The sequence below is a fragment of the Halichoerus grypus genome, chromosome 3, assembly GCF_964656455.1.
Source record: "Halichoerus grypus chromosome 3, mHalGry1.hap1.1, whole genome shotgun sequence".
NCBI classification, from domain to species: domain Eukaryota; kingdom Metazoa; phylum Chordata; class Mammalia; order Carnivora; family Phocidae; genus Halichoerus; species Halichoerus grypus.
This window is the reverse complement of record NC_135714.1, coordinates 34,950,936-34,964,363: the sequence shown is the minus strand read 5'-3', so window position 1 is coordinate 34,964,363 and position 13,428 is coordinate 34,950,936. Positions and strand designations below refer to the sequence as shown.

The 13,428-nt window shown below is 39.7% G+C and overlaps 1 protein-coding gene across 6 annotated transcripts in view; it reads left to right on the top strand.

Annotated features, from left to right (window-relative positions):
• The window catches only part of ATP8A1 (ATPase phospholipid transporting 8A1), a 219,902-nt gene that overhangs the window by 134,657 nt on the left and 71,817 nt on the right, over positions 1 to 13,428 (top strand). For all 6 annotated transcript variants that reach the window (XM_036076975.2, XM_036076977.2, XM_036076978.2 and 3 more), the window contains one exon: positions 1,048 to 1,112. In XM_036076975.2, coding sequence (XP_035932868.1) covers positions 1,048 to 1,112 — 65 coding nt within the window. The remainder of the gene's footprint in view (positions 1 to 1,047; positions 1,113 to 13,428) is intronic.

Sequence of the window (13,428 nt, the reverse complement as noted above, 5' to 3'; positions counted from 1 at the left end):
AAGCTGGTGAGAAATGGTTGGAACAGGTATGTATTTTAAAGATGGAGCCCACAGGATTGGCCAATAGATTAGATGTAGGGCATGACAGAAAGAAAGGACTCAGGCATAACTCCAAGGAGTTTTAGCCATAGTGACTGAAGGATGGAGTTGCCATTAACCAAAATGTGGAAGACTGAGGAGAAGCAGGTTTTCTGGGAGGAGATAGAGAGTCTCGTTTTTGGATCTGTTGAGTTTGAGTTGCCTGCTTTGTACCTCAGCATCTGCTGTTACACAGGCACTGGAATGTGAGAGGCTGGAGTTTAGGAAAGAGCTCTAAGTGGGAGATCTGAGTTCCAGAATGGTCAGTGTTTAGATGGTATATAAAACCATTGTATCAAATGAGCTCACAAAAGGAGTATCGATGATATTAGTTTACGTGTGATGGTCATATTTTGAACACCAGTCATTGGGCCTTGCTTGTTTTCTCCAGCCATGTTCAGCTATACACAGATGGGTCCAGAGGAGGCAGAGCTGGTTAAACCAGTGGGTGACTTTGCCCTGCAGCAGGTACGGCAAAGCAAGAAAGGACAGGACCATAGAGGACATGACCACAGTCCAAGGGCAGGGAGATGGTGGTGCGATCAGTGGTCCAAAAGATAGTCTGACAGCCCTCCTGCACCTTCTCCAGAAGCAACCATCAGCCTATCTTCTATTCCTCATGTTGGTCATCATGAAGGATATTCAATATAAATTTGTTAGTTTTCAGGACATTGAGAATCATTACCACTTTCTCTTTCCCTACTTGTTCATCAAGACAGCCTTAACACACCAAATGTTATCCTTGTGTCCCTCCTATAATAAGAGTATTTCTTTAACTTCCTACAAACCTGGGAACAGGTGACTGTCATCAAGTCCTAATAAAATAGATAAAACCTTAATTTTATCTAATAAAATAGATTAAAAATAAATAAAATTTAGATGTTTTTATAGTATTATCACTTTAACATCTTCACTACTTCTCTAGAGAAATGAATGATATCAATTAATCTACTCTATGTTTGGACATAGGACACTCCTGCAAACTTTTGAGGAAGAACATGGGAATGATTGTTATAAATGAAGGCTCTCTTGATGTAAGTAAAATTATCCTTTTAAAAAAAAATCCTTTAATAACTTAATCATCTTGTAGTATTTTATTTTATATCCAAATAGCTATGGAAATATTTGATCTTCCTTAGGTTAAAAGATACTTCTCACTCTTGTTCTGCTATAACATAATGTATGCTGTTCTGAACCACGTTGAGGTAGATTCCAGCTTTGTGTCCGCGACAGCTAAAACAAGTTGCTAAATGATTTGCTTGATGGCGTGAGACAAAACTGCTTTACAAAAGCATTATGTCAAGGGGTTACTGAGTGACTGTGGTTTGTTCATATCTACCTGGGAATTTTTTTTAAAGATTGTATTTATTCATTTGAGAAAGAGAGAGAGAGCATAAACGGGGGGTGGGGAGGAACAGAGGGAGAGGGAGAAACAGACTCCCCACTGACCAGGGAACCCGATGTGGGGCTCCATCTCTGGGATCATGACCCAAGCCAAAGGCAGACGCTTAACCAGCTGAGCCACGCAGGCACTCCCTACCTGGGAATTTTGTATATTAAACATTTAATATCTGGGGCGTCTGGGTGGCTCAGTCGTTAAGCGTCTGCCTTCGGCTCAGGTCATGATCCCAGGGTCCTGGGATCGAGCCCCACATCGGGCTCCCTGCTCAGTGGGAAGCCTGCTTCTCCCTCTCCTACTCTCCCTGCTTGTGTTCCCTCTCTTGCTGTTTCTCCCTCTGTCAAATAAATAAATAAAATCTTTTAAATAAATAAATAAAACATTTAATATCTGCTTTAGCTTCCAGGGTTAATATATATTTTGTTTCTTTTTAAAAAAAAATCTGCAGGGGGTTGGGAGGGATGGGGTGGCTGGGTGATAGACATTGGGGAGGGTATGTGCTATGGTGAGCGCTGTGAATTGTGCAAGACTGTTGAATCACAGATCTGTACCTCTGAAACAAATAATGCAATATATGTTAAAAAAAAAAAAGAAGAAGAAGAAGATAGCAGGAGGGGAAGAGTGAAGGGGGGGAAATCGGAGGGGGAGACGAACCATGAGAGACAATGGACTCTGAAAAACAAACTGAGGGTTCTAGAGGGGAGGGGTGTGGGGGGATGGGTTAGCCTGGTGATGGGTATTAAAGAGGGCATGTTCTGCATGGAGCACTGGGTGTTATGCACAAACAATGAAGCATGGAACACTACATCAAAAACTAATGATGTAATGTATGGTGATTAACATAACAAAAAATTTTTTAAAAATCTGCAGAACCTATTAAACAGCATGAATTCACCATTTCTTATAGGAAAGTCATGTTGTTGTTTTTTTAATGTCCTAACTTCTGGGCTGAAATACAGATTCCTAGGACGTCCTTTATTCATGGCTGTGATCACATGAAGTTAAATTTGGGAAAGAGGGAAAGATTTGTTATGTGTACAGTGTCAAATAGAAGTTAAGCAAAAAAAAAATATGCAGGTCAAATGACCTGTAAGAATTTTAAAGTAGGGCGCCTGGGTGGCTCAGTTGGTTAAGCGACTGCCTTCGGCTCAGGTCATGATCCTGGAGTCCCTGGATCGAGTCCCACATCGGGTTCCCTGCTCGGCGGGGAGTCTGCTTCTCCCTCTGACCCTCCCCCCTCTGATGTGCTCTCTCTCTCTCTCTCATTCTCTCTGTCTCAAATAAATAAAATCTTTAAAAAGAAAGAAAGAATTTTAAAGTAAAGGTGACTGTTTGTAACTTAAGGTGGAAGACAGAACAGGGGAGTGACTATACAACTGCTTAAAATAGTCACGGTGACGCAAAGAGCAGAGCCGAGAAGAACCTGTTAGTAAGAATGTGGGCGAAGTGGAGGGGCCAAGTGCATAGAAGGAATGGTGAAGAGGCAAATGTTTAGAAGTCAGGTGGAGAACAGAAATTACATCTGAGAAGTGTTTGACTTCTGATCTTTGAATTGGAATGATGATCTCTTCCTTATCTGTCCTCAAAACAATCCTTGTGATCCTTTTCCCTTTCTTGTGAAACCTTCGAGAAATGTGTAGTCTAAAGAATAATGCATGATTTTGAAACCATGAAAGTTGTTCACATCTTTAGTAATAAGTACAGTTTGTGAACCATGCTTTATTTTCTTTTAAGATTTTATTTATTTATTTATTTATTTGACAGAGAGAGCACAAGCAGGGGGAGCAGCAGAAGGAGAGGGAGAAGCAGGCTCCCCACTGAGCTCAGGGAGCCTGGTGTGGGGCTCAGTTCTAGGACCCTGGGATCACGACCTGAGTCAAAGGCAGACGCTTAACCAACTGAGCCACCCAGGTGCCCTGTGAACCATGCTTTAATCCTAAAAACACAAACCAAAAAAACAAACAAAAAATCCTAGCCTGTGGTTGGAAGACTTTCCTTTTTATTTATTCATCTAGTAGCCTCTGCTAGCCCCGAGAACACACCACTAAGCAAGCACTCGGTGGACTCTGCCCCTTATAGCTCACAGTGTCTCTGTTCCCTACCCCCATATTGTTAATTTTTGGTTTATTCAAGTTACGATGTTGTGAAAAATTATAACTGTGATAGCCCTGCCCTTCAAAAGCTTACAGATGATAAGGGAAGTAAAATGCATACAAGTAACAGTACAAAACAGATACGTAAATAAGGTAGCTATCTTGCTATGAAAATATTGTGAAGCTTAGGGAAGTATTTAAAGTAAGTGGCATTTAGTTAGGTAGAGGTGAGAAGTTGAGTAATGGAGGAATACTTGAAGCAGAAAGTTTATGCAAGTAAGTTCAAGGTATATTTGGGGCATGAAAGAGCAACATTGAACTTGAACACAAGGTTATAATTTTTTTAAGTATTCTTTGTTTGAATAAATGTAGGCACATAAGGTAAAATTCAAGTTACAGAAAGGGGTAAGTACAAGTGTTAAAAAGTGAATTCCCCATCCTTACACCCAAGCTACCCAGTTTATCTCCCTAGGAACGGCCACCAGTTCCAGTTTCCAAGTGTTCATCCAGAGATATTCTGCCATGTCTATGCACACATACTTTGTTATTGAACATAAATTACAGCATTCTATCCACACTGCTTTATACTATGTTTTTCTCAATATTACCATAGCAATTGCTCTGTGATAGGATAGATGAGCTACTTAATTATTTAATCATGGCACAGTGTTTAGGAGGAAACTGTAAAGAAATGACAGACGGGTTAAACCTGGAAAGGTGGTCTCAGATCAACTGGGGAATGCTGGGCCAGGTTTGAGAATTCGCTTCCCCGGGCAAGGGAAACAACTTCATCAGCCTCCTCAAAGAGGTAAGATGTGTAGAAGGAACTGTCCACAGACAAGTGTGGAAGGACAGGGAGGCGTGGGGTACAGGCAACGGACCAGGATCACGGGTAGGTAACAGAGAATGGGAGCACCAGTGCCGGCGATGTGGTGTGAGAGAAATTCAGGGAGACTTATCCCACATGATCCCTGGAGTGGTTCCAAAACTGGGTTGCAGTTGTTCACAACATTGAAGAAACCTCCGTGGAAGCATTCCCTTCGTCCCTTAGACGTTTAGGCCTGTGTCAGCAACATGGGTTACAGGTAATAGATGCTTTTTTCTGACGCTTGAAAGAGGTCAGGAGTAAGACCGTGACGTTGACACAAACACATGACAAACCATGCTTCATCTGACACGTGATCCTTTCTGTCTGCATGTAAGCTTTCACCTCATGGAGGGTGTGATAGCTATGCTTCTTTTGTTTTCATCTGTTTCATAATTTTCCTCCAATTGGTATAAACATGTTCTGTATGTGTTCTGAGTATCGAGTGAGAGAAATAGTAATCTCAAGGGAAAAAAAGAAAAGTGAAATGCCAAAAATATTCAGTGTACTACATCATGATTGTTAAGGCAAGGGCATTTATTTTCATTTTGAAGGTTTCAGGGCAGTAACTCATAAGTGATAAACACCCAAAGGGTCCCTGCATACCTATTTCTACTGGACCAAACACAGGTAGGACTCCCAAGGGAATAGTCCATTTCAGTGAAAGCACGGTGCATGTCTGTCTGTTTTGGTTAACCATTCTCTATCAGTGCCCAGCAAATTGCCCACCACATGGTAAGTACTCCAGAAATATTTGAGAATTAAGTCACTGAGTAATGATAAATTAAGGGTTTCCCTTTAAAAAAAAAAAAAAGTTGTGTATCAGTTTTAAATTCACCAGTAATTGATCTTATCTGGTATTTTAAGAGCAGTTAGAAAGATCCTTAGCAATTCAAGTGACCGCGTGGTGTGGAAGATCATAGGCAAACCCTGGCTGAATGGATTCATGCTAATTTATCCAGCTCTGCACTGCCATGCATTCTCTCGCTGCCGTCTAGGGAAGGTTTTTCTCCCAGGGAGTTAAGTGGTGACTTTACAAATCTGGCTGTTTGGGGTCAGACCCGCTGTGGTGCACTCATTTGCTTCTCAGCAGGAAAGGAAACATCACTTTGCATAGCTCCTTCAGATCCTATGTCATAAAATCCACAGCTAAGATTTCAAGCAAATCATTAGATGGGCTAGAATGCCTGTAGATAAACCATTATTTATTTTTCATTGTCATGGGAAAGAAAAGCACCCTCTGCGTTCAAATTGTACTGATTATGATAAAATACGGGATTGTCATTCCATCAGCACAAACAAATAATTAACATTTAGGTAATAAACTTAGTAAAAACATAGTATCTTAGGAAATAATGTAATAGAAAATAGATTGTGAGTGTGTGTTTCATCAAGTGACAGTTTTAATGAGCGTACTCAAATTATTCCGTGAAATGGTACAGTTCTGCCCTATTCTGAATGTGGGACTCTGGGCAAATTGAAATTAGGTAACTTCTCTGAGCCAGTTTTGCTGCCCATAAAGGGAGGAGAATGTTACCCTTGGCAGAGGACTGGTATGGTTACTATAGGGCCTGGCACATAGAAGAAAGAGATGGTATAAAATTTTGTAGAAAAATAGTATTTAGCAGCTTGCAAGTTGTTCTGCATAATGGTCATTTTCATTACAAAAGATATATTATTTCCCCATCTTCTAATTTTTTTTCTAAGCAGGATATAAGTTTAGATCTTCTTTCGCATAAGTGATGCATATTGCTGTGAACTGTGCAAATTTTCTACCAAGATATTCCTAATACTGTTAACATTTTAAAGCGGAATCTCTCTTTTTTATGTTGAACTTGTCCAAGTAAAATATTTTACTTGAGGCTCTTCAATTTCCAAATAGGAAAACCTTTCCCCTGGCAATCACAGTAGTAGAAATTTTTGTGCTCATGTCAAAAAGAAATGTTATTTGGCTTTCTAAATTTTCTCATTTTGAGAAAATTATCCTTCTTGAAAAATTAATGGCTGTTCAGCATTGTTTAAAACCTTTAAGTAAACGTAAAAAACCAAACCACAGTTGAGAATACAGAATGAAAGTCTTGCTGCACAGATCTGATACGGAAATCTGACTGGCATTTCTGCCTCTGCCCATTCCTGACTTCCTTCATAGCAAGAGTAACATCCGCTGCTAACATACTGTCCAGAACACAGAGGGTGTTGACACCCAGTCACCTACCAACTATTGTCTAATATTGACAGTGTCCACAAAAGAGTTTCTTAGAAAGCTTGATCATGTTTTTCTCCGAGTTTAGAAAATAAGAATTTCATAGATAAGCACCATTAAGAATCATCTAAAGTTGATCAGAATCTATTAGATATTTGTAATAAATTGATCATTTAGGGAATTTGTATAATTTTTTTATTGTGCTACCTTGAACCACTTTATTAGTTCTGATTATGTTCTTGGTAGGAGACATTTCCTTAAGGGTCTGCAAAGGCAGGCATTTCAAATTTCTGGCTCAAAGGGTATATGGCACTTCTCCCGTAATTCCTCAGCAATGCCTAGGAAGTAGCCCACAGACTTCTCAGAAACCCCTTCCACTTAGTGACCTGGATCCGAGGGATTCTTCTAACATCTCTTTCCTATCTTTAGTTTGTCATGATTTGTTCAAAATCTGTCTGCTAAAACTGGAAAAGTCTAAAAATGTGAGCTAAGAACTAGGGAATCTCAGTCTGTCTTTAGCAACCAGTGTCTAATTAAGGCCTTTCAAAATGTACGAAAAGCTCTCTACATCCTGATTCCACTATCCTCATCTGTCAAGTCGAGGGTGGATAGAAGAGACAATAATTTCTTAAGCCATTAACTCTGTGGGTGCCAGAACAATCCTCCTGAGTCTCTATATTATAGTCTCTCTATTATAGCGGAATATGCCCTTAACCTTGGTCTCTTTTATGTGGAGAGTTGTTGGATCTGTCCTGAGAGGCAGGGCTGGATCTTAAATCCATTCTTACTGTTTTTCCTTTTCCTTTCTACTGTCTGGTTTCCCTAGGACACAGAAAAAGGGCAGAGAAGAAAAATATTTACTATATATTTATTGAATCAACAGGAATGATGGTTAAATACGTATGTATGTACAGAGCTTGGAGAAATAAATTTCCTTTGCTCAAAGTCAAAAGGCTTCCAGGGTTTGCAAGTTTAACTCCTGAGAAGCCCTGCCTACCTTTCCTTCAGATCATCTGGGCAGTTTTTCTAGGTAGTCTCTGCTGCAACAGACATTCACATTCAGCCTAATTTGTAGGAGTCAGCACCTGATATATGGCAAGTAGGGAATGGATCCCAGAGGAAAATGCAGCTTTCTGACTTTCTGTGAAAAGAGAGCCCTACTATCCCTGCAGGGTTCTGTGCATTGCTGTACAGTCATAAGAAAACACTAGCTTATGTTTATGAAGTGCTTATTTTTTGTACTAGGTACCAGACTAAGGACTTTATAGGAATGATCACACTTACACCTGAAAACATTAGTAGGCAGATACTGTTATGCCCATTCTAAAACTTTAACTTGACCTCTGGTGCTAACTGGCATTGGAGGACGTATTGAAGTCCTTGGATTCCGGGGTGTAAGCAAATAGATTGTTCTGGGCCTCAGCTGCCCGCTACTCTTATAAAATGAAAGTAGTAATAATATCTATCTCTGGAGTACATTGTGAGGATTAAACTAAACAGTACCTTCTAAATACTCAGAGACAATAGCCAGCATGTAGTAAGCTTTTTAAAAAAAAAACTGACCATTATTATAATCATCATCATTATTATTTCTTTTAACATTATTATTCCCAAGGAGGGTGGTCCTCATTGCCAGCTGATGTAAGAGGCGATATCTTTTTTTTAAAGAGGTGATTTTAAACAGCCACCCTTCTCATTACTTAAACTTCTCTGCTGAATTTGAGAATATGACCCCAAGCCAGCCCAAGTTTGATTATGGATACCAATGTTTTCCCCCACTGATGTATTTTATAGAAAATGAATTGTTAACCGCATTTGATACTAACAAGCATGAAAGTATATATTTTTCAACACCATGGTAAAATAAAGCCCTTTATGGGATTGTTCTTTTTTTTTTTCTTCTTGCTGAATTTGATTTTCTAACACCGTGTAAGCTTCAAATATCCCTCACAGGGCATTCATGACATAAATGTGAGGTTGTCATCTGTATCCTTTTAAGCTCGACTTATATGCATTATGCAGACAAACCTCACTGTTTGGGGAACCAGCCACCGTGGAATGGCCTCTGAAAGAAATCCAGAATAAGCAAGTTATTGACTTGACTCCAGAAAAGGAGGGGGAGAAAAGAGATGTGGGGCTACTTCAGGTTTTGTCTTGATGTGTCCCATGAGTCCATTACAATACATTTTGTATTGCTTTGAAAAATAGTTTAGGCAGGTTTTAAACCTCACTGAATTTGCCTCCACTGCCAACATGGGAGCTGTAGGACTGTGAATTTTCTTTTACCGTTAGCAAAGCTGTTTCAGCTTTTTGGCCTGAAAATGTTAAGATCTTAGTTTAACTTTTCAGGTGTTAATATATCCCTATCAGAAGCAAAGTTAGGTTTTTCTAATGTCCCACAGCAGGACGATTGTTCAAATAGTGTCCGGCACACTGCTTACTCCAAGTAGCTCTCAGCGAAGAAAGCCAACTTTGTTCCATGTGAAAGAAATGAGTTAGTGTAAAAAAAAAAAAAAAAAAAGTAAACATTACAAAAAATGAAAATAGCGTATGAACAAATAATCTGTTCTCTTTTCCTCTGATTTAAGACGCCGCCTGCCACAAAGCCAAAGGATGTGGTTGAAAGAGTTCCATCAAACACAATTGTTTGGTCTCATAAAAACTCAATGTGCCCCCTTTCCTTAAACAAAACTCAGTCATCTTGGCTGGTGTGCAGAACCCTAAGTTGTTCACAAATTCATAGTAATTCTGTTTTGAGAAATTCTTCCTACCCGCAAGCCTGAATATTCTTTATCTCTCTCTTCTCTCTTTTCTTTCTTCTTTTTTTCTTGGCTGAACATCTGAACCCCTCCAAGAGCCCCCTGAGTCCTAGAATTACAGATAAATGCTTCCTCGCCAGTCTATCGGCCCTCTCCCTGGAGCTTGTTGACGTTTCTGAGCGGAGCAAGCCATGCCTTGTGGCTTTTTTGCATCTCTGCCACCCATTTCTCCTGATGAGTCATCGTGCCATCAGATTGGCAGTTGAGAGGAAACCTACTGTGTGCCAGGCCTTTGTGTGTACATGAGTCTCTCCTCCCATGGGGCTGGGGCTGTTTGTCTCGCTTACAGATAGAGACTTCGAGTTGACGCAGCCGGCGAGTGCAGAATCCTGAACTTCGACCTAGGTCGCTCTAAGTCCAAAACCATCCATTTTTCTTTTTTGTTTTTAAATAACCATCCCTTTCCCAATAGCAGCAGAGACTCAGTCACAAAAGGAGGCTTTCTGGGAGGCACCCCCCACGTTTTCTACGTCGTCCCTCCCTCCTTTCCCACTCACCACCACGACTACAAAAGCAGCTGAGAGAGGGATGCCCTTCTGGAAAACGGTGGTGTTTGGGCATCTTGCATTTATTGGATTCGGGAAAGACTACGTTTCATTTTACTACTACAACAATTGTACATAAGATTTTATTGAATGTCCATGTGAAATAATGGAAAGGGCGTGCATTTGGGATTTGCCCTGAGAAAATACAGCCTTCTGCATTCCTAACACTAATTAATTCAAATCATTAGGAAAAAGGGCCCAACATTAGCTTTCTTTGTGAGGTAACAGTTCTCACAGGCCCCGGGTTTTTACGTTCTCCAAACCATTGATTTGGTAATTTGATTATTTTCAAAAAAAAAAAAAAAAAAAAACAGCTATATATTCTGAGCAGGCTCTTCCTGGCAGAATCGAAGGCAGTCTGAGAGACTGGATGTCTGCCGGCCGACCTAGTTCCTCTAGAATTCCTTCTTCTCAGCGTTTGGGTCCCTGCCGCCACCAGAGAATATTTAATACCAAGCTCAAAATAAGTGTTTAGGAGGCTTTCTGTGGTGGTTTAAAATAATTACCATGAGAGCTTGGGTAAAAGCCTTTATCCACAAAACTACTTAAATTATATAATTATATCCCCTACTTCACTCTTCCTTCCTTTCTCTGGATTTGTTTCTCTTTCGCTACGTGCCCCTACCCCAACACTGAAACAGAGCCTCGGACCCAGAGTCCACACTTCTCTGCCTCTCTCTAGTGTAGCCCAAGTGAGACTAGATGCCTCATGAGGAGTTATTTGCCTGATGGAACCTATCATAATCCCACATGCCAAACCTCTGCCCAGGGGCCAAGAGCAATTTATCCAGCACTACAACTTCCTCTTCTTAACCTTCCTCCATTTTGTAACCCTTGACCTTTCTGATGGCATGACCCTACTGGGAGATTGGACTGTTTCCTCAGTTACAGTGTTTTATACGTAACTCCCACCCTGGAAAGCCCATATCTATGTATCAGCAAAGCATGGGAATTTTTTTTTTGTCTTTTTCCCCTCTTCATTATATTTAGCAATATGTATTGATTAAATGCATTCCCTTGGCTGCCTTCCACCAAGCTGTTTTGGAGGACCTCTTGGACCATATGTTTTTAATGATTTCACCTTCTGTCTGCCCTATCCACTTTAGAAAAATTACTCTATGTTAGTTTGGTTCTACATGAATATGTTTTTTAAGGTTATGTTCTTGTATAGTCTGGGAGTTTAAAAACACCAAAGCTTTTTCGTCAAAAACTATGTCCAAGAAAGCTGGTGATCCTACTGGAATGAATACTAAATGGACCAATTATGTATAAATGTAGTTTCTCTCTACGCTCAGGCATACATTTTTTACAACTTTCTGCCGCCTGCACTAGCCGATGGAAGAGTGGGTATGTGTGTTACACAGGCGCATATGAATGTCAGTGTTCCACCGAATCAATAACACATTGTCGAAAAACAAGTCATACCCAGCGGTTTATCCACATTGCTATAATGGGAGTCATAACTCACTCTTTTAAGAACTTGCTAACATTGTCCATACTTGATATGGTCATAATGTATTATTAAGAATGTCCTTGGAATGTTCTGTTAATTTGTAATTTTAGGGTGTGAACATTTGGAGAGTGTAAAAGTAGAGAAAGAATGAAATGTTATTGGACCATAAATTTGTAAATACCTCATGGCTTAAATGAGGATGAGGTGGGGCCACAAACCTCAAAAACAGCTAGTAAAATATGTGTTAGTTTAAGATTCTTATATATGTCCTCTTTTTTGACATTTTGAATTAACTTATAATGGGTTTCAAAAGGTAGACCTTAAGCAAGTTAGATATTCACACACACACACACACACACACACACACCCAGTGAATATTTATTTTTCTGCTATTAAAAACAATCAGTATCTGTGAAGTTAAGTTACGGTGTTGTATCTGAAGAACATGCCAACAAAACATGGCCTCTGTGTTTTCTTTATCATTACTGATTTTAAACCTAGTATTTATGAAGCGCTCGTTTGCACGTGCAATGCTATCACATGTAATTTTACATATATATAATTTTACATTCTTTGTGGAAGCTTAAAGTCTAACATATACATTGATGTGGTCATCTATATAAAAAAAAAAAAAAATAGAGAAAAACACCAAACCAGTTTATAACTTTCAAGTTATTTTCCACTCAAGAGTTGTGTCAGTTTGGAGACAGAAGTTAAGAGAGAAAGAAAAGCAGTCTGGTCTAGTTATATAAATATGTGTCTTCCCACCATATACCAACAACTATATGCTGTATGAGAAGAGATGATGCTAACTTTTCTAGAGTTGAAGGGAAGACAGGTTTCCAGATACTTCTTATGTAGTAGAAGTGGCTGGTAGAGTTGAGTGTTAACAATCAAAAGGTGGGTTGAAATAAATTGCCAATGGAAGATTTCAAAAGGAAACTTAAAATTCTCTCCATGGTACCACTTGAATTGTACCACTGTTTACAGTATTTGACACTTTACAGATCCTTCTTTATCAGATGTGGGTACCTCTGTTAAACCTAATGTCAGAAGATGGGAAAGAACTAGTCTTTCTTGGATGTCAGTTCTGAGCCAAGCACTGGGCAGGGCACTTGACTCACAAGTAGAGGAGTTATTTAGCCCACAGTAACCCTACAAAACAGACATTAACCCAGTCTTATGCATGAGAAAATTTTGACTCCAAGAAGTTAAGTAACCTGCCTGAATAAAGATGTCCATAAATGGCAGAGCAGGGCCATTCTGATACCATATTATTGCCTCCTAGCTTCTGGGACTTTAGTTCTTTATGTTGTGGCTTCTTCATCTGGCTTCAAATATTACCAGTGCCCAGAAGTGTCGTGTGAACCTTCATGGCCACCCTTGACTTCTAACTTCAACAGCCCCGCTTTTTTACAGCCACGCATTTGCACGTTGTACATTGATGCCTGCTTTCTCTGCATCTATTGGTGACTTTGCACATCAGCTGACAAGTACTGAAGAGCGATTTTACAGTGGCTCAGCCTCCAGTGAGTTAGCTTGTTTTAGCAGAGTCCCCATCTTTGTTCCACAAAATTCCTGCAGGTGTCTTCCTGGAGCATTGTGTTGCATTTTGCCCTTTTTACGGAAAGTAAGTGAAACAGACACCTGTGGGACTTACGCTAAAGTCAGAAGTAGAGGTTTCATAAACCTCAGTCCATCTGACAAGGATGAGAGTTGTGCGTCTCCCCAAAGTGATTCATCATTAGCCCCAATTGTATGCTTATTGCACTTAACTGGTGATGAACTCATGAAGGAAAAGAATAAATCCAAGAACAATGAAATACATTGTTAAATAACTGTCTGAAAGTCAAAGGGTAATTCAGAATCTTGATATATTAGTTTTTCCTTTCTGGGACTAGAATTTTCCTTAAAACAGATGTTTATCATTTGACCTGCACCTATTATAACAGATTCCCAGGAAGAAATATAAA